The sequence below is a fragment of the Dendropsophus ebraccatus genome, chromosome 10, assembly GCF_027789765.1.
Source record: "Dendropsophus ebraccatus isolate aDenEbr1 chromosome 10, aDenEbr1.pat, whole genome shotgun sequence".
Classification (NCBI taxonomy): Eukaryota; Metazoa; Chordata; class Amphibia; order Anura; family Hylidae; genus Dendropsophus; species Dendropsophus ebraccatus.
Genome location: NC_091463.1, coordinates 62325176 through 62349886, shown reverse-complemented (window position 1 = coordinate 62349886; position 24711 = coordinate 62325176). Strand labels below are relative to the sequence as shown.

The following is a 24711-nucleotide window of genomic DNA, read 5'->3' as shown; positions in this document are numbered from 1 at the left end:
AAGCTACCTAGGCGCAGGGGCATCTACAGGACTGGTGTCACCCTGTGGCAGAGGGGCCCCTTGGCAGCCACCTACTCTACCCAATGGGAAAGATAGCACTGACAACCGATTAGATTCTTCTTTAACCGTGCCCATTCATTTATTTTGGAAAAAAAAGGGCCATTTGAGATAGAAAAGCTAGATATGCAGTTATCATTTGATCATTGCGGATTACTCCATCTCTCTCCATTGGGAACACAAAAATGTTTGACTAAGTGTTGAAGGTGTATGGCTGTCTAAACAAAAGGTTGTACAGGTGTCACAACAACAAGCATGAGTATCTAGTTTATCGAGGGTTAAGCTCCCGGATTGTTGGTGAAAAGGCTAGTAAACTAAAATGAGGTGGAATTTTTTTCAGTTGATTTTTATTTAGCACCACATTATTGTTAGATTCTTTTACACACACGTCACCTACTATATAAGGTGAATTTCCCCTTTTTTCATGAGCAAAATAAAACTCAATTGTATCTAATGAAGTATATCACTTATTAGAAAAGTCCCTAGCTGCCCCTTCACCCCTCATTGATCTCTCCTTTTAAATGGTGTTTCATATATCCTAATGGTACGTATTTTACAATAAATGCCAAGAATAAACTGTTCTGTATAAAGTATTACAATACTGTAATGGTAAGTCACATGACACACAATTTACTACAGATGTGAAAAGTGTGTCCTCGAATAAAAGGAAAGGTTATTTTTGGAAAAGCTCCAACATCTAATCCACCACTAATGGCTTATGTATTGGATTTTTTTTTCTCTTTTGGAAATTGTGCATTAATCAGCAGTAAAGAAACCAAATCTAAATTTGTCGAATGTTAAAATGACGTTGTGCGCGATAAAACACACTGTATATTTATTACTATAAATGTATTGGAAATCTGGGAATTGGCCAATTTAATGTTCACAGAAAAAAATAAAGCACAAGCATTGGAATGCAATGTACAGAAACACGCTAAAGAAATCAAAGCCGCGAGCTTTTCAGAGACCACAAGTGACAAGTCTTTCTTTGTTCTCTTTTCTGTGTGTGATATTGTATCTTGTCAAAGGATCAAATGTGGAAGCTTCGAAGACCATTAGCGGGACATTGGAAAATGTATATTATGTCTTATTGAGACAGAAGGTGCTGCTAATAGGATTCCGACATTGTTATAATCATGCACAGAGTTTATGTGCCCTGCATTGAATATAGTTGTCATTAAAGCTGATAATGTCAGAGGAAAAAGTCTCATCTATAAAGATGGGGCATAGTTCACAGAGATTATGATGAAACTTCCCTCCATAAAAGATAAAGACTTGGCTTATTTATATGGATATGTGGCTACCAGGTGCAGATATCATTTTTCCTGCTAATAATGAATGTAACATGATAAGGTAATAGCTAAAGTAGAGATAGATAGATAGATAGATAGATAGATAGATAGAAGATAGATAGATAGATAGATAGATAGATAGATAGATAGATAGATAGAAGATAGATAGATAGATAGATAGATAGATAGATAGATAGATAGACAAATAGACAGATAAATTGAATTTGCATTATCATGACCTAGTCAAGAGTCTTTACGTCTGGCTAAACACGAATGTCTTTAATATTAGCCTCCGGACATTAATTCAAGGACTGTAAAAATCAATATGGAGATTTCCGATTTCTTCTGAAGAATGCAAAATGCTTCATCTTGCCAAGTGACCTTAATTCAAATATATTTACCTAACCCCACATTGTGCGCTAATGGTTTGGCTCCTTGTTTCAATCAATAGGAACTCTAGACTTACAGGTTTGTACATGTTCCTTCTGGAGCCTGGTGAATGAAATATTGAATGATCAGATTAAACTGCTAATCCAATAGTTTCTGTTGGATTGTGGTAATTAGCAAATTTATGAGGTAGGTACTCCAGTCTCTGGCAGTAATAGTAGGAGTGTAATGTATGGGATTCATGTTATGTTTGTAATTTATCTCCATAGCAAGTATAGACTAGATGCCTAGAGATGGATTTTTAACATATATGTAAATGAATTGATGGCTTAAAGGAGAACTCCGGACCAATCTAAAAACCCTGCGGGGGGGGGGGGGGGGCTTGGGCTGGTGGTGTTAGGAACATAATAAAGTCATACTAACTTGTCCCAGTGCCCCTTCAGTCACCACAAATGGACCTTCAGTGGCCTCCTGCAGCTCCTGTGCTAGTGACGTCATGTCCTAGCTCAGGAATGTCCACTCAGTGAGAGGTCGGGATGGGACAACACTTCAGTCAGTGAATGAATGTTTCTCTGAGGATGGTTCACACGCTGCTTTGAGGCTCTCTCTCTGTCACGCTATATCTGGCCACTACTGCTGTTTTGGCACCCTGGCAATCAGCGATAGATGACGTATTAAAAAGATAAACCATTAACCCCATTGCCGCAAAAAGACATTCTGAGAACGTCATGAAAAGCAGGGAGTTCCCACATCATGATGTTCCCAAAATGTTATGATGTGCAGGGGCTTAATGAGCTCAGAAGCTAAGCTTGCTTCATAGAGCATGAGGACTGGCTGCTAACAGTAGTGGGTCCTCACTATTAATAATGGGCTGTAGTGATCGTGCTGCCGCCCGCCATCAACCATGATCCCAGCGTTTATGTGTATGTGACAGGATCTACTCTTCTGTGACTGTCCATTTGGGATCCCCACAGTGTGTTTGTGGGGATCCCAATCGGTCATACTTACCTTCCTGCGGTCTGATCGGTGATCTTCTAAAGCAGACTCTATGAGAAGATCTCAGATAACAGTGATCAATGACATAGATGACATAGAGTAGCATCAATGCTATGCAATGACAAGGGCAGCATCACCAAGGGTAGGGGGTATCATCACACAGTGCATAGAGCCAGGCCAGTGCACAAAAAAAAACTGGGCAGCAGTTTGAAAAAGGACTGTGCCAAAAAAAAATTACATAGGTCTGGCACATTTGCTTTAAGGTCAAACAGTCTGGAGGGGTTAATCATATTTGTCTGGAAAACCTCTTAAAATATGTTGCAGAGTATGTTTCCTTTTAATCCTAAGCACAAACTGGTTACTCTTTAAAACCTGTAAAGCCCCTTTAAATATTATAGTTTATACATGCTTACTATAACACAACCACTTACATATATTGTGTAATAGAATCCTTAATTGCACGCCATTTAGTAAACACTTATCCCTGCCCCTATCTAGAACTGTGCTGTGTGCCTTTTACTGTCACTTTTCCGGGATCCATTCAGTACGGAGGCCTTGTCCTCCCCGAGCTGTTTACTTTATGCTATTTATGACTGCTTGAGGGCCATTAGGAGAACAAAAAGGGTGTCTATCTTTGTTTTAATTTGATGCACAGTTACGCCAGCATCGTCTCCCTGTTTATTCTTGTCATGCTGCATTTTTCAGTCATTATCTTCCTGCTCCTCGTACAGCAAATGCGACATGACAAGGGGATTATAATAGTGATTTAAATGCACCTTGAAAACACATTGTTAACCAAATTACAATCATTGATGCCATTTACATGTGTCTGCTTTCAGAAGATGAATACGTTCTTTTCATGCACTTCCTTAACATCTATAATAATGTCCCTAAGCATTTTAATAAAACAAACAAAAAAAAAAAAAAAATAATACTAATAAAAATAAAAGAATGACGAGCGACTCATTGCAGACCAAATAAGTGAATGTTGGGATCTAACAGAGGCTTGTAAATATTTCTGACAGCATTCAGCTATTGAAAGAGAAAATTGTGTAAATTGCCGGTTATTATAATGTTTTTTTTTAAATAAATAAGCCTTATCTTTGTTTGTTCTCCTCACTGATGGCTGTCCTCTCTGTAGTAGGGTATCTGAAGCTTACTTTCATAGGGACCATTTCTATTACAGAGTGATTCAGCACTGATTTACACATCAATTACCTATCCTCATAGAGATTTTCATGCTCCCCTGCCTGACATCAATAAAGCATTACTGCATAAACGCTTTATTTCATATCATTTTTTATAAGGAAAACAGATAACTAATCACACGGAGCAACATTACCCTATGATGCACAAAACAAGAAATGTTTTGTTTGAAACCGCATCTCATTTATCCCCCCTTCTCATCAGCTTATCTTCCAGGCCCATTCTGTCCCATAAGGTCTTAGAATTAATCATTCCAATTGTGTTATACTGAGTGGCTAGGCTTCAAAATAAGGATTTTTTTCTCCCCAGTTCATCTAAATGATTCTGTATGAATATAAAGTAGTGAAATTTATTTTCCGGCTGAGATAGCGCTGCATTGTTTTTGTTCGGGTCAAGCAGTCCTACTTGACTGAACATCAGGTTTATAATGCAAAGCTCCGCCATTGGCCAGTGTTATTTATTCATCTTTTCTTGTGCAGTTTAAAAATTCCTCCTGTTTGGAAACCATCAACAAGTTGCTGAATTTATTTAGCTTTACTGTTATAATACCCTTATATGGGTCTAATTGGCTTACAGGCCCTTTCTGCCCCCTGCAGGCCTGCTCATGTAAGCTCACTTATTAGCCACTAATAAGAACAATTAGACATCCTTATGTTAAGCTTCACAGTGCATTAAAGTGGTAATCCAAGAGTACTTCTCATACCACAATTTCTGTGTGGCTTGTAATAGCTGTGGTAAAGTAATTTACCGTCTTTGGCTATGTTTACACAGCATTTTTTCAGCTCAGTTTAAAATGACGTCCTTTATTTTGAGTCCAAGATAACGGACGTCATTTAGCTTTCTGGCCTCCCCTTTACTGGTGTTTGCACATTATTTTAGTTTGGGATCACTAATTGCCCTTTAAGTGTGGCTTGATTGAAAAGTCCATTGAATTTATTAGTAAAAACGGAGAAAGAACGGGGACAAAAAAAAAAACAACTAAAAAAACGTCCGCTGTTTGCAAAAGACGCCCGAAAATAATGATCATGTTCATTATTTTGACGTCCGCAGTAAAAACGTCCGTAATTCAATGCATTGTGTGCATTGGACGTCCATCTTCCCTTTTACTTCTATACCTTGCCATAGACTTTTTTTAAAATATAAAAATCGGCCACCTTTTCTCTATTTTTGACGTTGTGTGAACATAGCCTTTTGCTGTAATTTATAAGGTTTCAAGTATCATTTCTCCTCTTTGCCTCTGTATATCTTGCTTAGTGCTGACGTTGTACTGTGCTGCTAGGTGAAAGCTGTGAATAGAATCAGTCTCCTTCCCCTTCTGGCAGCTCACAGTATAGTATCTTCATCCACTGCAGGAGTCTACTTGATGCAGTGAAGGGTCTGGTCCTTCTCTGACAAGTAGTGCAGAAAGCCATTCTTTTTACTTGTTCCTAAGTGAACAGAGTATCATTATGTCAACACCTTTCCTGTCGGGTGAGTGGAGCTGTGATGAAACACGTGTGCCCACCAGTGCTTAGCGCATAAATTGGACAGGCACATTATTTTATACTTTGAACCCCAGGTGGTGCCAAACTATGTAAGTAAATGTCATAACTTATAGTCTATACAATTAATTAGTTTATTTATTGGTGGGAACTATTTAAAGGAAATCCGTCACTAGGTTTACGCTGGCTTAAAGGCATTGTAAACTAGTGACAAAAATGCTGAATAAAATGGTATATTACTTACATCATTTTCATCAGCCATTCTCCTGATATGAGCAGATATGAGAGAATGTTCTTTAGGCCACACCACAAAGACAACTGCCAGAGTGTGCTGGTGCTCATGAATATCTAGGGCTGCCAAGTACATGCACATAATGGAGAGGACTAGATATTGTTCTTGAAATATATCTGAATTAACTGTACAGAACAAATTGATCTAATTGATACATCATTTTGTTCAGCTTCTCTATCACAAGTTTATGCTACCCTTAAATATACATAAACATACTGACTTTAAAGGGGTTATCCAGCGCTACAAAAACATGGCCGCTTTGTTCCAGAGACAGCCTCACTGTTGTCTCCAGCTTGGGTGGGGTTTTGCTGCTCAGTTCCATTGAAGTGAATGGAGGTTAATTGCAAACTGCACCTGAACTGGAGACAAGAGTCGTGTTGTCTCTGAAAGAAAGTGGCCATGTTTTTGTAGCACTGGATAACCCCTTTAATAATAAAAAGGGGTGGGGGGTTATTATTAAAAATATTTCTCACACTAGTTTTATTATATTTACACCTTTATTTCCTGTCAAGAAGTTGCACCTTAGTTATTATAACGTTGCATATGTTTGTTTGTTTTTAACTGAGGTGCAATTCTTCATGATAGGTCTAGGGATTCACATTGTCTTTACTATATCTACATTCTATCCTATTCCCTCTTAGGACTAATAATTTGACTTGTGATTTACTGAGTATCTGGGTCTCACACTAGGCTTTTTTTTTCCTCCAAATTATTCTAGCTGAATAAGTGGAATTTTATTTAGTGACAGAAATAGCGCTGCAGTATTTTTGTTCACGTCACACATTTATATTTGACTAAAGATCGCATGTGCATTCCTGAAGTTACAGTACATGTTAAGTAACTCTTAGACATTTCACCTAGGTTTCTGAGGGACTGTACTGTGCAGATAATTTGATCTCTTGTGTTTTTGGCATAGTGAGAAGTACAGTGGTCGAGCTATTTCTAGAAATGTTAGAAAAGAGGCTTTATTGAAATATCCTTACAAAGAACCAGTAGTAAAAAGATTCCTACTGATAGGGGTGCAGGTTTGCTGGGTATATATGAGATTCTGCTGATATTTCTGTATCTTTTAACACTTTTTTTAATGACTTTGGAAAAAATAATAAAAAAAAGATGTCTAGCTCATTAGATGTGTTTATGCAGGAAAAAAAAAAAACTTAAAATTGAACATAGCCATTCAGACCACAATTTTCATGTAAGACCTTTATACCTGTGTGTTGATTAATGACATATTATAGAACAACATAAAGGCAAACTGTATTCTGCAGATGAGTTTTAAGGGCAATTGCAGTAAGGATATGTTCACACATGGTCACTATTGTCTTCTGAAAAATGGATAAATAAATAAAACAATAATAATTATAAAATAAATGCTACATCGATGGGAAGTGTTTTTTTTAAGGTTAAACCACATGCTTTTTAGGGAATGTTTTCTGTGTCCAAAAACTATCCTGGAGCTTTGGGGAAGGGGCATATTATGGGGTTGAAAGAGCAGAAACCCTAGGGTGCTGGGACCTTATACATGATTATTAGTGGAAAAATAAAAATGATATGGTTGACGCATTTGAGAGACACACAATCATTTAAATAAATAAAATGTCTGAATTCCCAGCATCAAAAGTAACTGTGTCGTTAAGGGATTAAAGGGGTTGAGCACAGTTTTGGACACTGTTGTGTAGCACAATTAAATATAAGAAGCTTTGTAATATATCTTACCAGGCAAAAATGCCTCTCCTGTTATCAAGCATCTTCCTTCTCCCTTTCTTAACTGTCTGCCATTCTGAAAAATCATCTCAGTATTGCCCTGTAGCTATCACAGGGATCAAGTTTAAAGTGTGGTTCTGGCACTCACCTATTCCCTAATGATCTTTACTTCTTATTATGTTCATGCACAGAAAATGCCTACTTTGCCAATAAGTGGCTACAGTGCAGACCTGCCTCATCCAGTAATTGGCTGGGCTGTTTATAACCATTTCCTTAGGAACCATTGGAGTGGCAGAGGCAAAGGATCAGGCATGTAAATACCTTTATTTCCCCAAACCAGCCTGACCACCTTAATTGGAACCTTTCATCATGGGCTGAATCTTTCATGCTCCCTGAACCACGGGCCATTGGGGTGGTTCCTGATGGTTTTTCCTGTCCCACCAGCCTCAACTGTTTGAGAAAAGGGAGCGATCTATCAATCATGGCCATTAGGGATGGCAGAAGGCAATGGGGGTTATTCTCATGACCAATGGTTTAGGTAGTGTTAAAGTGATTCCCTTAAAAAAAATCCAGACAGCCCCTTTACTATCTTATCTAATATTGTATCAATGTGTTACCGTAGATTGGTTTCCTCTTTCACTGCAAAAGCATACTGGTTACCTTGGATCTCCCAATGGGACGGTGAGCAGTGATATTCTTTGTGCAGCACTTCAGTATATGTTGGGGCTATTTGGTCCTCTATAAATGAAATACATTTATTTCTGAAAGGGATGAGCTTTTTAATGTATATTTCTTGATAAAGTTATGTTTAGTCAGATTTAATGTTGTGATTTATTTGGTGGAATTAATAAAACTTGTTAAAATAGACTGATTGGCAGCCTCTACTACACTATTATTAAGAGGGAGATAAAAAGCAGGCTAATGAAAGTATCAGTAATTAACTGGATGATATGTGGGAGGTGAATGAAGGAAATTACCGGAACCTATTAATTTTTAAATACACAATATAATAGCTTAATAGAAAGCTCCCATTTTTCTACAATATAGAAATATACCGCTGTACAATTAGACTACACATAGCGGCTCCTGATTTCTAACAGGGCTCAGCCTTTCTTGTTGCACATGTAATCAATATAGTTGAATTATATGTACAAATGACTTTGTTCCATATGAGCAGCATTTACTATTGATTTAAAAGCACTTTCAAAGTCCACTTTTCCTTATGTGGTGTTTAGACATTATAGATGTTGTAAGCTTTGTGCAAGATAAATGCTTTTTGTGCAGTTTTATAGTGCACTCGTGACATAAATATGTGGTGGACACAGTCAGTTTTTGAGAAGCAATTACTGGAGCTCTAGAAACCGAATGAATCTTCATCACCAGTGCAGAACCAAAAGAGATCACGTGACACACATCTCTGCAACCCTTAAAGCCATTGTCTACTCTTAAAAGGCAAAACAAAAAAAGAAGTTGTTTGTAATTCAAATACAAAATACTATGAGGATTCAGTTCATCATATAGCTCTCTAGTGACCAGAGTTCAGTTTTTCTAACACAGTGCTCCAAATCTCCTGTTCTGACATGGAGGTAAATGACAAGATGACAGATGCCTGTAAACACCACTAGAGGGAGCTTAAGACAATAATGCATACAATAATGCAATGGGGCCCTGATCACTCATAGAGGTTGATCCATGAAGCCAGATTTTTTATTTATTTATTTATTTATTTATTTAAAGTGTACCTGTCACAAAGATAAAATGCCAAAAGTTTTTATTGTGTGTCAATATAAACGGGACATGTGTGCCCCTATGTGATACATAGCCAGGAGGGGAATACGCTGTGTGACTTCTCATGTCTTTTTCTCCTGATTTGTTGCGGTCTGAACACTCAAACCCTGACCGATCAAAACTTTTGACATGACTTTTGACACACCGCTTAGGTAAATCCGAGCAGGTATAGATTTCTGCCATGATTCTGCCATGATTTCTAACAAAATGTGCATAGAAAGGTCTTCAGCAATTACGTCCCTCATCCCACACAGTTTGATGCATATATTCCTTCCAGATCTCGATGAGTAAAATATGCAAGTTTTCTGCTGTGGAAAATTCTGCACTACCTCTGCTAAGTGTGGCCGTGCCCTAATAAAGTGCCTTGTGCTTGTGAGTTCCTTAGCCTACAGTATAAGACATGTACAGTGTGACAGCAGACTTTATTAGAAAACAATTAGCAAATGACAATAATGTTGGTGACTAATTTTCTTGTTGGAAAGACGAGTGCTCCGGAGGTGTTTGCGAGTGACGGCTGACCTAGTGGCACTTGCGTCAGCTGTATAATTAAATTCTATAATCACTTATCAATGGGGAATTTCAGTTTTGTATGGTAATGTTTCAGTACACTGGTTGATGCATGACGCATGCCTGAAGACTCCTAGATATTCTATCATATAATAGTTCAATAATCCATAATCAGAAAAAAATCATATAATATATCATATAATAGTTGCTTTTGGCTACAGTGGTGCTTTTTACCTTTTTTTTCTAAGAAAAGTGAAGTAAATAAAGTTCTTCAGTGCAACTCTTCTTGTTATTGTAAAATGTTGGAGATCATGTTCACATATTACTTACTGCAACTTACAAATTCACCAGAGGATCTACAGATGATGAAGTACTGCCCAGAACAGCCTGAACAGCTATCTCAAAAGTACCATTGTTTGTGCCTCTGGCTGTCTTTGGGGGGAATTGGGTCTACACTTTATGTTTTTCTAAAAACACACAGCGAATTGGCATGAAATAGACAGAAAGAGAGGATAAAAAGACTTTCAAAACCAATTTTAAACATACTTAAAAAATAAATAAATATATATATATATATATATATTTGTAAGGAGAAATATTTTCTTTAACTCCTTAAGAACAGGCCGGTGATTATATGGAAAATATTGACTGAACTGGTATGGGAGTGAATAACACGTTTCACAACCAGTACTGGAAATGTTTATAACAAAGAAAACTTAGATGACGCTGTTCCTAAGAGATTAAAAAAACATACATTGAAGTAGATAAGCTGACATTATTTTAATAACATTAAATATTACAGTCAACTGTCTGTTTTCATGTTTATGTATAAAGCTATTATTTTGGTTAATGGACACTTGTCATATTAAAGGTGTTGGTTTATAAAGATATTCCCTTTTAAAGGAATCCTGTATTAAAGGGGAGGAAAAAAAATATTTTTAACTGTCTGTTACTGTCTGTAACAGGAACTGTCCAGAGCAACAGCAAATCCCCATAGACAATCTCTACTGTTCTGCACAGTTCCTGTCATGAACAGAGGTGGCAGCAGAGAGCACTGTGTCAGGCTGAATAGAAAACTCCACTACATGCAGGGCATACATCAGCTGATAAGTACAGGAAGACTTGAGATTATCAACTAGAAATAAGTTATAAATCTCTAGAACTTTCTGACACTAGTCGATTTAAAAGAAATCATTTTTCTCTTCAATAGTCATGTGAGCGGGAACCACCAAAGCACTCTTTATCTGTAGTCACGCCTACCAAGGCTTGATTGACATGCCACAGTGGGTATGACATCATCTGCTGCCGACACAACAAGTGGAAGGCACAGTGTTAGAACAAAGCTGATACGTGTACATACTTGGGAGGACAGTGAATGACTTTGCTGGCATTTCATTTACACCTCGATAGCTGTCGAGAAAATCTGTCTTTGGCCAGACACTCCCCTAAGATTGCATGGCAGCTCTTTATATTAATGGGTGTCAGCTAAATACATGGTCAAGCCCAGTCTGCTTGCTGGTTACTCTTGCAAATCAGCTTTCCATTCTGTTTCCCGCTATGGGCATAAAATCTGCCCCTATGGGTGTCTGATTTTATATGCAGGCATCTCAAGTATTTTTTTATTATTATTATTATTATTATTATTATTATTATTATTATTATTATTATTATTGCATTTATTTATTCTTATGTACACAAATTATCTCCTTTTTTATTTTTATGATCACAAATTTTCTATGAACATATGCAAGCTATAATACGGACATAATATAGTCTGTATATCAGGGACCCCTACATATCCATTCAGTTTTCATGCCAAAGGCTTTAACCTATGCCGTGGCTTTCTGCTCTACCTCTAGAGGCATCTCATAGTCTAAGAAGATATTGGATGCCATGAAAGTAATGTAAAGAGGCGCGCAACGCAAAGCAGTAGCAGTTACAAGGCCTGGGCACCTAGGCTATTAAATGTTACATTACATTAATTCCCGGTGTTCCGTACGTTTACAGGATCAAATACAGGTTTTGCGAATCATAAGAACTTTAATTGAGTAGATAAAGAGGTCCTCATAATTATAAACTGCAGTAGGTATAACAAGAGGCTAAATACATAGCTGTGGTTTTAATTAGCTGGTGCTTCAAATTAGTAATTGTGGCTTCAGTCAGAAATCAGTGACTTTCTACACAGTTAAAGACTCAGCAACGAGCAGTTCATTCCTCATTATATCTCTCCATGTGAAGATTTCAGGAGCACGCCATGCTGAGCTTGAAGGGAATAGTCATGTATTCCTCACTGGTTATCTTCCAACAGCAGTGGAGCTCTATGGAGATTAAATATATTATCGCTCAAGATATGAGTATTAACTGTTCTTTGTAAAAAAAAAAAAAAAAGTGTCGCAAAAAAAAAAAAAAAAAGAAAATGGAGAGAGCGAGGATTTTGGCTGCGAGAACGCTTGTTTACAGCCTTTGACTGCCAAAGTAGTTGCCACCTTAGAGCAAAGTGAAATATGAAGTTACCAGTGAAATAAATATAATGTAAGGGATGACTGCCTGAGGTGCTTGTCATATGGAGCCTTATGAAAGAACAGATGTAGCAGAGCTTAATTTGTCAAAATGCAGTGGTGCCATGTAATATAGGAAGTCGTTTTCCATTGAACTGCAGATATACCCACTACATTATCTCATCCTGGTGATCCATCGTGATGCTTAAAGGAGTTCGGTCCCACGGAGGTGAAGGACGATTTTAACTCTGCTATGTCTATAAAATAAAAACATAAGTTATGGGTGTAGCTGTAATATTTATTTGAGTGGAAGTATATATATCAAAGAAGTAGTCGAAAAAAAGGCCTAAATACACAGTGATCCGTACTTTGCCAAGTGAAAAGATGTACATATAGAATTGTGTATCTAAACATACACATACATGTGCCATAGAGTGCTATTACATATATTGTATAGTTAATATTTTTACATGTACATTAAAACGTGCAGTTGACTATTCGTTGGGGGTGGGGGCCCAGTTTGGGCCCTCCAGGGTCCCAATATATTTCCAGTAAAGGTATGCTAAAAATTGTATGCTTTTTGGCATACTGTATGTATGCTTATTTGCATATCTCCAAGGCACGTCAACATATATAGCGTATGTGAATTAAGCCTTAGTTTGTCATGGGGCATAGATCATTGTGATATTGTGAGACAATATCAGTGGTTTTACCTACAACACTTATGTGATAAATTCAGCCACTCTACATCTGTATGTCAGCGCCAGTACATCTTATATTATATGCACAGTATACCCTGGTACATGTATAGATATTGCTGGGGGACAGTGTCTACCTGTGTTTCTCGCCGCTTGTCAAAACGGGAAATAAAAGTGAAGGTCTGTCAGGTTTGGGCAATACAGTGAGTATGAGATAAGTGACATTCGGCAGTAGAGACTGTCTGTAGGAATTGTTGTCTCAAGGACTGTGTAACCTCTTCATCTAGGTTTTATTTTCTCTGCAATCTGTTAATAAAAAGGAAGATATGCTTTATAAATATTGCATACTATATGTCTATTGTGTACATTCATTTATTTGTTATTTATCAGTTATATAATTGTTTTGCATCCATAAATAAATAAAAAAAATCAATAAACATGTTTTAACTGTTACAACCCTAATAATAATAATAATTTTATTTAATGTATTTTTTTTTTCTTTTTTAACTATAATTCTCACTTTCTGGGAGTTAAAAAAAAGTTCTATTTCTAGTGGTCTAAATGAAGTAGTCTGGGGCTAAAGTGAGTTTTTGTGAATCACACTGCATCACACTTAATGAAAGTAAATGGGGTCAGCCTCTGACCGCGACTTGACAGTCATAGGGAAATCCATCCGGTATGGATTTTTTTCTGACTGTCAGGTCACGGTTGTAGCCACTTGTGAGTCATTGTGCGATCCTATTTACTTAAATTAAATAGCAAAAGCCATAAAGTGCAACGTGGTAATTTTTGGTCACCTGACCCCTGTCAAATATAGCCCCAGCCTTAGAGAAAAAAAGTAATCCAAGAGGAGGTAAAATCTCCAGGAAGTAAGACCATACGTATTAGATATATGGGGGCTTAATGCTCTTTGTCTGACAGCTATTTTTCTGGACTCCTCCATAGACGTGCATGATTACTTTGGCTGCTTATTTAAATGGGAACTGTTTAGGTGGCTTATCTCCCTGGGAAACAGGGACTGAACATATTGGAATCCAACATGCCCAATTCTTCATTCCTGTTCCCTTCATGCCCATAAGGTCTTAGGATGACAGGATCAGATGACTTTGATTGATGAATATTTCTCTCTGAAAAGCTCCTTCCACTTATGCCTCCCACTCAGCTGCTCCTCTCCAGCTACATTCTATCTGTAGCCATTGTTATATAAGTGGCATTTGTTTCTGTGTAACAACTAGTGTATGACTATGCAATTGGCAAATTGTGCATTGATATTATATAATGCAATTGTTACAGTCATTATTACTGACCCACCATTTATTCTATACAGAGTAAGCAAACGTGACAGGAGGAGCCAGAGTGCAAGTGGGACAATGTGTATGTAACTGTGGGTGTAATACTGTATGAACTCTTTGTAGTGTTCAGAATTGTACTTTCCTTTTCTAATCTTGGTTGTTTCCTCTTCTATCTTAGAAATTATAGTGAATAACACTGCTTTTTGCCATTTCATTTGACTCCGAACAAACATTGGGTTAAGCATGGGCAGGACATGAATAAATACAATTTGCCGGTATAATGAGGGTTGACAGTACAGTGTCAGGGCGCAGAGTATGAGTGACATGTTACTTATCGAATTCTACATCTTACATCTTCTTTTCTAAATAAATAATGCTTTATATTTCTTCTGTTGTCTTCACCAGTCACTATGAACAAGACCGAAATGCCCTCAAGAGAAAGGAATGGGAACGGAGAAATCAAGAAGTCCAGCAGGATGAAGACCTTTTCGCCTCTGGATTTAATCTGTTTGGGGAGCCATACAAGGTAAGTCTGATTGATCAGATTAGAAGGATTCATCTTCTTTACTATTATAAGGTTTGATTCTTGTGCTAACTGTAACATTTTCATCAGTGCATGTATAATACTATGGCAGTAGCTGAAAGAGATACAGTAATTGATACAAAAAAATGTATATATTTATATGTTTATACAGCATATGGATAGATAGATATATTTGTACAGTATAAATATATATATATATATATATATATATATATATATATATATATATATATAGCTTGTACACTGTAGCAAATGATGGGCTGTTTTTGTTTTGTTTTTTTGTTTTAGCTGACCACAGTTGTAACATTCAGTTCGCACAACCACTGTACTGTTGCCATCAATTTTGGCAGATCATTATGTGTATGGCAACCTTAAAGCAAATGTACCATCATTATATTCACTTTAAGTTTAGCACATTGATAAAATGGCGCGGCCCAGGGAAGCGAAGCCTGGTTCCCGCATACAGCGCCGTCTTATTCACCAGCTGTGGGTGAAGCACTGGAGGCAGGCCGGCCTGCCCCCAGTGGGAGAAAACTCCTTCCCCTCTATGATGTGGCTCCATTGATCCCATTGGGGCTATCCAGGCAAAACATATCCACCAGATTGCCTATCAGTCTCTGCTCAGCGGTTCAGTGCCTGCACTATACAGGGAATGGTGTCAGAAGTAGTTGTCTCTGTTTACTGTCTAGTGGCCGGACCAAGTTACCGCAGCTCAGCTGCTATTCACTTGAATGGGAGTAGAGCAACAGTTACACATCACCACAACTACACAGTGAATAAAGTCAGCCGCTTCCAATCCTGCTCATTGTGTAGTGCTGACGCCAAATGACTTATTGCCAGGGGGTGCAGGGTGTCGGCACCCCACTGATCAGTGACACATGAGCTATCCTGTGCATAACCCATCAGTATATTTTTTAGGTAAAATCCCTTTAACAGCAGTTGGTCTTGGTGGTTTAGCACTGATTTTTACTCCTACTGAATTTATTTGTATGGGCTTTGGAACTGTTGTGGCTCTCAGCCACAACATTAGCCTCCTCTTGTAAATATACTGTATAACCAATGACACTACTGTAGTTCTTAATACGGAGATGCCAGGTTTCTCTTATACAGTATATCTTGTAGTAAAAGAATGTGATATCTGGAAACTACCAACGCAGTTGTGCTATTGTGGATTCGGTATGTGTAATGTAATACATTCTTCATTCTATTTCCCTAGCCAAGATGAAGTGCAATACAGTAAACCACTACAAATGTGCAGTTGCAATATTTACTCACCATAACTCTTAGCAGAGAGCTAACCAGCTCGAGTCTCTATTGACGGTTGTTTTTCTTTGTGATAATGAGTTAAACTGTGTTTGAGGGAACAGAACAAATAAGCAAGTGTTTAAAAAGTGCATCATAAGTCCTCCTGCTATGTTCCCAGTACAATAGTATCCTCTTGTTTTCAGTGTGGAGGTTGAATAGAGAGAGCCTATGTTTGGCTGTTTCCCAAATGGTACATTGTGCAACTCTGTTGAAGGAGACAGCTTATAAACAAAGAGCTTATTCTTGGCTTAGCTAAATGTAATTTCTGCCACTAAAAATGACAAAACCTAGAGACTCTTAGTAAGTAACAATGATTTTTTGCCCTTGTTCTCTCAACTGTAAGTTGTAAATATGCCGCTTTTTTATTTTTTTTATCTCGGGTTATATTACAGAATTATATAAGAGCATGAAAGTGCAAGCACAATTATAAGCCAATGTAAATTTACTGAATATACTTTGCTTGAAAATTCTATGCATTGAATATTGAAATGATTATTGTACAATTATTCTTGTTAGCAAACAGGAGCTGTCACCTTGATGCTTCAGGAAAATATTTAAATAAAGTTAAAATAAAAATAATAAACCTATGTAGTCCTTTCAAGACAAGGAAGTCATATATATATATATATATATATATATATATATCACAAAAAGGTTGGGATCTTCGGCATGCAGGTGAAATTTCAGAATGCACAGCTTCCTGTTCTCTAACAAGGAGCATAGGTGGTGCTTGGTTGTGATGTTACATTGTGGGCAGATGTGTCTATTCAATACAGAACTTCCCTACACTTTTTGAATGGTACAGTGACAAGCCCATACTACTTGAATAACATCATGACTCTAGTCATTGTGCCTCTGCACGAACAATACAGCCTAAATATATCTTCATGGGCAGCAATGTTGTAGCTCATTGAGGTTGTATCATTAGGGAACGACTGCTGGGAACTCGTTTACCTCAAATTGAGTGGCCTGCACTTTCACCACACCTGAATCTCATATAAAATTTATGGGGTCAGCTGAGTTACCTGTGTATAGGCATGTAATTCTGTACCCTAGAACATCAATGACCTGAGATCTGTCCTTCTAGAAGATTGGGATGCCATACCTCAGCAAGTCGACTTGTGAACAACGAGATCAAGGGCACATGAAGAGTTATTGGGACATTGCAATTTTTTGTTGGGGTATACCCACCACTACTATTGGCTTTTATTTCAATAAATAGTTTGATATTAGTAAATCACCACTGCATGCTTCTACTTAAATGCCCTACTGTCATGATAAAATATCACTGTAGCTTGAACTTTTTACGTTTTCCAAAAATTTCAAGACAACTATTTTTGTAAGGGTGCTCTAATCACGTCCTCCCGTCTCTGTTCTTGTATTATATATGAGCGATTACATCCATAAATTCTCAATCTATTGTATCTTCTAATCCCTCATATACCTCTTTGCATAAGTGACTTAATTTTTTTGCTACAGTATGTACTGCAAAAAGACATGTGCAGTGGGTCAGACACACTGTGGAGTAATGAACATGCTTCCACACTGAAACTTTTTGAGTAGAGAAACCTTCTGCTATCACCATGGGGACTTAGTTAAGACCGAAGAAAAAGCTTTCTCAAATGGTAATATGATAAAGTAAAAAAAATAATTAATAATAAAAACAAATCATAAAAAGTCCACAACAATGGTGGAAAAAAGCAGTTATTTAAGAACAATTTTATTACCAATACATAAAAATCTAAACTACACATATTAGGTATCCAAATGTCTGTAATAACCTGAAGAATTGAATTACCAGGTTAATTTGAGAATGCAGAAAAATACTTTTTCTATATTCACGGAGCAAGAAAGGATGATAAATTACACAGTAAGATAAATCTATGAACAGATGTTGTAAATTTTTCTCCTTTTTTTTTTTTACTTGATGAACACTTGCTAATTTAAAAAAAAAAAGTAACAAGGTGATATATAAAACAAATGTATAACAGAATGTAAGGTCTCAGTGCCATATACATGTCAATCCAGCTCAGTTTTTGTCCAGGGTGCTAGTAAAAAGCGGGAGGCAATCTGATGCCAAAGCTGACGACGTTGTTGACAATGAATCGTTCGTGGCATCAGGTGCGCCAGTTTAGGCGCCAGATAGAAAAACATCTTGTGTAGCTCTGAAACCTTTAAAAATAAAGGATAAAAAGCTTGAGGAAGACTGAATAATTTTTGCGATTCTGATGTAATACATGGATATGCAGTATGCAAATCCAGCATGGGTGTATAAAAAAAAAAGCATCTTGTCCCTGTAGTGAAGGGATTGTCTGTTATAGACTTTTGATCTATGTTATTTCTTCTTTTCATATTCTATTTTAAAGGGGTACCCTCATCACCTAAACTTTTGTAAGTTTATAGAGAATGCTAAAGTACAGTAAGCAATTGCTTAGTTTGTAATGAGTAAAATGCTTTGCATTAGCAAAATTGCTTAGTTTAGCGTTTTAGCCCCTTTCCCTCTCCCTTTTGTTCACAGCTCATAGCCTTGGCTCCCGACCACCGGTATCTGCTCTGTTAGCGGTGGTTAGTAGAAAGTATGCTTTTTTCCCCTTCTGTGTCTCCCGCTGAGGTCACACACATCTCCAGAGCTTGTGGATTTTCCTTGGAGACATGTGTAATCCCAGTGGGAGATACAGTGATGTAGAGCTTAACCAGCTCAGTACTGATGTGTCCCATCCTCACTCCCTCCCCACCAAACCAGGAAGTGAGATGGCACAGCTGGATAATTTACTGTGCTATTTAAGTCTTATGATTAATATGACTTAAGTATTCCTTCATTTGACTGTACACCGTATATTTCTGGCTTTGTCTGTTTCATGCAAGTGTTATGAAAAGTGAGCATCGCAGCTTGAAAATACATCCACAAAACAGCTTAAAAATACAGAAAATGACTAACGTGTTTCCTTCTTTTTAAAATGTAGACAAACAAAGGAGATGCTCTTGCAAACCGTCTACAGAACACATTGGGAAACTACGATGAAATGAAAGATTTGCTAACCAATCACAACAACCAGAGCCATCTTGTGGGAATACCCAAGAATTCTGTTCCTCAAACACCAGTTGAAAAGAATGAACAGACCTTTTTCCCAGAACAAAGAAATAGGGTGGCACAGTGCCACCAAAGTAGTAGCCATTCCTCCTTGATGCCCCCACCCTCAGCCCTGGGACCAATATCTACTCTTGGGCATGAAGGAACTAGAAAATCAAGAACTGACTGGCCCCCAAGTGGGCACAATCCAACCTGTACCCAGTCAAGTCAAGCCAACAGTCAAACAAGCAGGTCCAAACACAGTTCTGCACATGATCTGTCACAAATAAGATATGAAGACCTTTACAATTGCCAAAGTGACCCGCATAAAAGTGTGAGTGTTGATGAACCAGCTCCTGCTACGTCTTCTTCTCACTCAAGAAGACATAATCATTCAAAGACATTAAGCGGAGAACACTCGTACAAAGAAAATAGTCACTCAAAGTCACCAATTGACTTGGAATTTTCAGTGCATGGCTCTGTTTCCCCCCTACCATCTACATCCCTCTTACTGGCAGGCAATGGTCTTTGTTCTCAAAACTTTCCTCCAGGACTTCATAGTAAAACAAATATGCTGCAACAAAAGCCTACAGCATATGTAAGACCAATGGATGGTCAGGACCAAGTACCAAATGACTCCCCTGAATTGAAGCCACAAACAGAAATTGAAGATGGATATAATAGCCAGCCATTTGGAACAATACTGGATGGAAAGGTCAATGTGCCAGTCAGCAAGAACAAGTTGCCAAAGCTTAGTATACCACAGACAAATGAAGTAAGTTCTGATCCTTATCGTTTTGGATTTGGTGTTGTGCAAATCATGATTTGATGGCCAGAGCCTTATTGTACCTGATAATATCTTGACTTGTATACTTAAAACAAAACCTTAACACATAAAGTAACTTAAGCATGTATAACAAAATAATACCGATTCTGTAAGTACTTGTCAACATTTCAGCTTTCACGAAGAGAATTTACAATACATAAATATTTCCAGGTTAATAGATAGCCAAGAATTGGCAAAATCTTTTAGTTAAGAATTCTAGTAACAATTTTAATAGTAAAATTGGCATAAGGACAGTTAAACTGGCACAGAGAGCTTAGACTATTGAATTTTAAAACTCAAGCCAACTCAGGCAGATCCGACATAAAAGTATAGTTCCTTCATCTAAACTTAATGCCGTTGTATATTAGAAATAAATTATTTTCTTTTATTTCAGAAACAGGGCCGCCCTTGTCTACAGCTATGTCTGGTATGGTAGACATTATTCAAGTGAATGGTACTGAGCAGCAATACTAAACACAGCTCATGGACAAGAGCCGCTGTTTCTGTTTCTGGAAAAAATAGACCCTTTAGCTCATTCCAGACAGTCCTTTAAAGCCACCAGCATCTATGTTGCTGTATTAAATCATTTTGGAGATATACAAAGTCTTCACTTATAGAAAATGGGTTCACAGAATCACTGCTATCATATTCCGAAGGCAAGGATGTAACTTAAAGGGCTTGTCTCACTACATAAGAAATATTTAATGCATTCATAATACTATTAGAGCTGAGTGAGCACTAAAATGCTTGAGGGCTTGTTACTTGATTTGAGCACTTTTCAACTCCAGTAACAAAGTGAAAACAATGGGAAACTTGAGCATTTAACCAGGTGCCTAATTAACCATAATTTTTTTCAAAGTGGCAGTGTGGAGCCCAGGGGATTAAGTTAACCCTCTGGGGGCCAGACTGTGCTCTGTTGGGGTGGGGGTTATACTTATTGCTTCTGTCTTCTATCCTTACTATCGCTGCTCAGCCAATCAGTGGCTGCAGCAGAGTCCTGCCTCAATCACTGATTGGCTGAGCAGCAATAGTGATCCTAGAAGCTTGGAGCGGTAAGTATAATTTAAAAATTTTAACACCTCCACCCCCATGAGTTTAGAGCTCGAGAGAGTCGAATTGCATTATGCATTTTCATACAGTTAAAGCTTTTCTATGCCGAGAACCCGGGCAACATGTAGTTAAGCATGCTTGCTCAACAGTAATTATTATAAAAAGAAAAAAAAAATACTTGACATATCAAAAAGACTAATTGTTAAATCAATTGTTATAAATTATAGAAACATATTGGGGACATGTTGGGGACAGCCTTCTGTTTGCTCTAGTCATCTTTTTAAAACCAAAGACGACTATGCAAATGTCCAACATGCACATTAGTAATTCATTGTCATACCTTCAATGTGTGTAGAAAGTCAACCCCTTTGAGTTATGTCATGGTCAGACTATACTATTAGGATCCTGTGGAGCAGATCCAAATGGACGATGCCGTGAGATACAATTGTACTTTCTTAATACTGGTACCTCTTTGTTCTAGCAAATGGCGGGAGTCACAGCAGCCAGACCCTAGCCTAAAATCTATTTTTAGCATGTGCCAATAATACTCCAAAGGATTAAAAAGGGAAATTCAAACATACACATATAATGAAAAATCAGACTACTAAAGTCGCTAAAACTTTAACAAGATCCTTTTCACAAATATATTTCCTGTCTCTCAAGAACTCTATTTACCTTCACAATAAAGTATGAGGAATGTACCAGGCTTTTTCAGCCTAGATCAGATTTTCCTTCTTCTGCAGTAATACAGCATAAATAATGTGTTGGTCTGTTTTAAAACTCCATGTATTTATTAGCATTCCAGAGTGCAACAAAGACTGATGTGTTTCGCAGTAACACTTGAAATAACTTCTGAAGAGTTTTATGAAAACTGTGATTTCTTGTTATTCCCATCAAGTAAACAGTAAAGGCTACTGTCAGATGGACTTGCCTAGATGTAATGTGCATTTTTAATGCGTGGAGCCCCTTGTAGGATGTTTATGGGCACAGTTATGGTGATGTATTTGCACAGCTCATAATAAGCTTTTAGCAGGAACCTGTAAATTCACTTACGTTTGCAATGTTATGAAATATTTTTCGTAGTGCTACATCAGCCTTGCTGTCTGCTTTAGCATGTTTAGACGTTTTGATTGCTTTCGTGATGGTAGATGGAGGATTACATTGTTTTGAAAAATGGGTTCTAGTAAAATTGTTACTAATTTTAGTCAGAATAACTAGACCCTTAGGGGTAGTTATAAAGTAGATAGCAGATTTTAAAGCTAAAGTGTAGCTGTCATTTAAAACAACTTTTTAGAAATCAATAGTATAGGCAATTTTATGAAACTCTGTAATAGGTTTATTAGGCAAAAGAGCTTCATTCTTTGCTCACGTGGCTGACCTCCCCCCCACACACACACACACCCACACACACCACACACACACACACACACACACCACCAATTCTTATCTATTCAGTATCGTTAAATCATCTACATTACAGAGAAGCAAAGTGAAGATGGGTTTGCTATGTCCATTATAACTTATGGAGAGGGGAAGGGGCCAAGAGGGATCAGTGAGAAGAGGAGAGAACCAGCCCTGCAGTTTGGAGATTGTGTGGGCACAGAAAATGCTGGATTCACAGGTCAGACTGCTCAGTGCTGGTCTGGCTCCTATACTGCAAACTGCACAAGCTGTGTTTCTCTCCTCCCCCTGCTCACTCATCCACCTCTGCCCTTCCCCCACCATGGGTTATATTAGACACAAACTTGTCTTCACTTTGCTTCTCTGCAATGTAGACGACTTTGCCTTGATAATAAACAGATAGGAATTGAATTTGGTCTGGAAGATAGCCTTGTGAGTACCTATTACAGAGTTTCTTAACTGTTGTCAATGTTGTTATAATTTTCAAAATCTAAATCAACATTAGATGTGATATAAAGCAAGTTTTCAATTTACATCTTTTTTTCTTTTTAGTTATGGAAAACAGAGCACTTCCTTTCTTTAGTCTCTTTTTTTTAAGGGTCTAAAGAAAAGAAGTCCTGTTCTAAAGATTTGGTGCTTTTTGCAAATGACAGTAAATATCAAATTGTCTTTTTAAAATTGTTAGTATATGTTAGAAGATAAGTCTAGTTTTGATGATATGGCTCTTGTTCAACCTTTAAAATGGTCTATACTCATAGACCATAGGGTGTCAAAAATATCACAATAGAAAAATACCATATTAAGGAAGAATGATAGAATGTTGTACTTTTGCAATTAGTTCAGATGTTCCTCCATGGTAACATAGTTTGTATTAACAGATCAGTGCAGTTTTATACCATCAAAATTGACTTATAGCCTGCACTGTTGTAATTATAGGGGTTCAGAGCTAGGGCCCTATTACATGGAGCAATAATCTGCCGAATTAGGCCTATTCAGCAGATTATTGTATTAGGTGAGGCAATAATAATAGTTTTTCTGCCTGAGGGGGCTCAAATGCACTAATGCCCCATAAAAAAAAAAAAAACGCCAAATGGCACATGGTGAGTTGGGGTCCCTTTAACAGATTTTGTACTAGGGCCCAAGAACCTCATACTACAAGTCTGCATATGTACACGGTGTAGCATTGTCTCACTTTTCTTCTTTTAAGGATAAGTGCAGTTACAATAAAACAACGAAATGTGTAATGCTGTAAGTCATAAAACACCGTAACAAGGCAATTCTGTGTCTGAGCCTTTTATGAATTAATGTAAATCATCATGGAAAGAAGATAAAATCAATTTTCTACCACATTGGGATTCTTAAGACATTTATTGATATTTTCTCTTGTCTTCTGGAATGGTTTCCCATAATGTACTAAACAGTAGTTACCATGCCTTTGACAAAGGAAACCCTAATCTGGGGAAACAAATCATTTTACCTTTGTCATCGCCACTTAAGTCCAGAAATACCGAGAACTTCCATTTCACATTCCTCCTCCGATATATTTGATGGCTGTAATATTTAGTAAACGTAAAACTTTGTTATACGGGTTTCAAATCATGCAGCTATTACTGTGTCTATTGATCAGCTTAGTAGCTCTCAGCCTGGAAGGACAGACGTTCTGTTTCTCCATTAAAGATATCCAGAAATTGACAAAAAAAATAGCCACATTGATTTAGTCCAGACAGTTAATGTGTGTGGCTCTAGCAGGGATATATATTTATTTTTCTTAATGAAAAAAAGGAACTCATCCTGTCAAGGCCTGTACGAAGTGCATTGCTTCTTTGCAGACTGGTTACAAAGTCTTCTGTTAGGGAAAAGAACAATTACCTGATATTTATACTGAAATCCAAGAGAATGCATACTAAAGAGAGTCATACCACTATTTACAAATACAGTAACCTTTCTCATGGATAAATATATGATTGTTAAACTAGTCTTCATGTTTTCCATTTTTCCCAGTTCTTAAAAAAAATATTTATTACCTTCCAATTCACTTTTAGTATTAAATCTTCATTTTAACCACCTATGCTTGGAGTCAATATATGGTAAATGCAGCCATGAGCAGGAATAAATCACGACTAGTGTTGAGCGAGCATTCAAATACTTGAGTGCCAATCAGGGCTGCAGCGGTCTCCACCCTCACCCACTAATGCTGCGTTTACACATAACGATAATTGGCCCGATCGTACGATTACTGATGTTGGAGTAACGATTTTTTTTTTCATAACGATCAGCGTTTAGACATTACAATATATCATAGGGAAAATTCATTTTG

General features: G+C 37.4%; 1 protein-coding gene and 1 long non-coding RNA gene across 2 annotated transcripts in view; one reads left to right on the top strand and one right to left on the bottom strand.

Annotated features, from left to right (window-relative positions):
• The window catches only part of AFF2 (ALF transcription elongation factor 2), a 441996-nt gene that overhangs the window by 126884 nt on the left and 290401 nt on the right, over window positions 1-24711 (top strand). The window contains exons 2-3 of the mRNA XM_069943040.1: window positions 14604-14724; window positions 19011-19892. Coding sequence (XP_069799141.1) covers window positions 14604-14724; window positions 19011-19892 — 1003 coding nt within the window. The remainder of the gene's footprint in view (window positions 1-14603; window positions 14725-19010; window positions 19893-24711) is intronic.
• On the bottom strand, window positions 11653-16148 carry LOC138765900 (uncharacterized). The gene is made up of 3 exons (XR_011358645.1): window positions 16018-16148; window positions 13044-13212; window positions 11653-12465 (listed from the first exon to the last, which is right to left on the bottom strand). It is a non-coding gene; the product is annotated as an uncharacterized lncRNA (long non-coding RNA).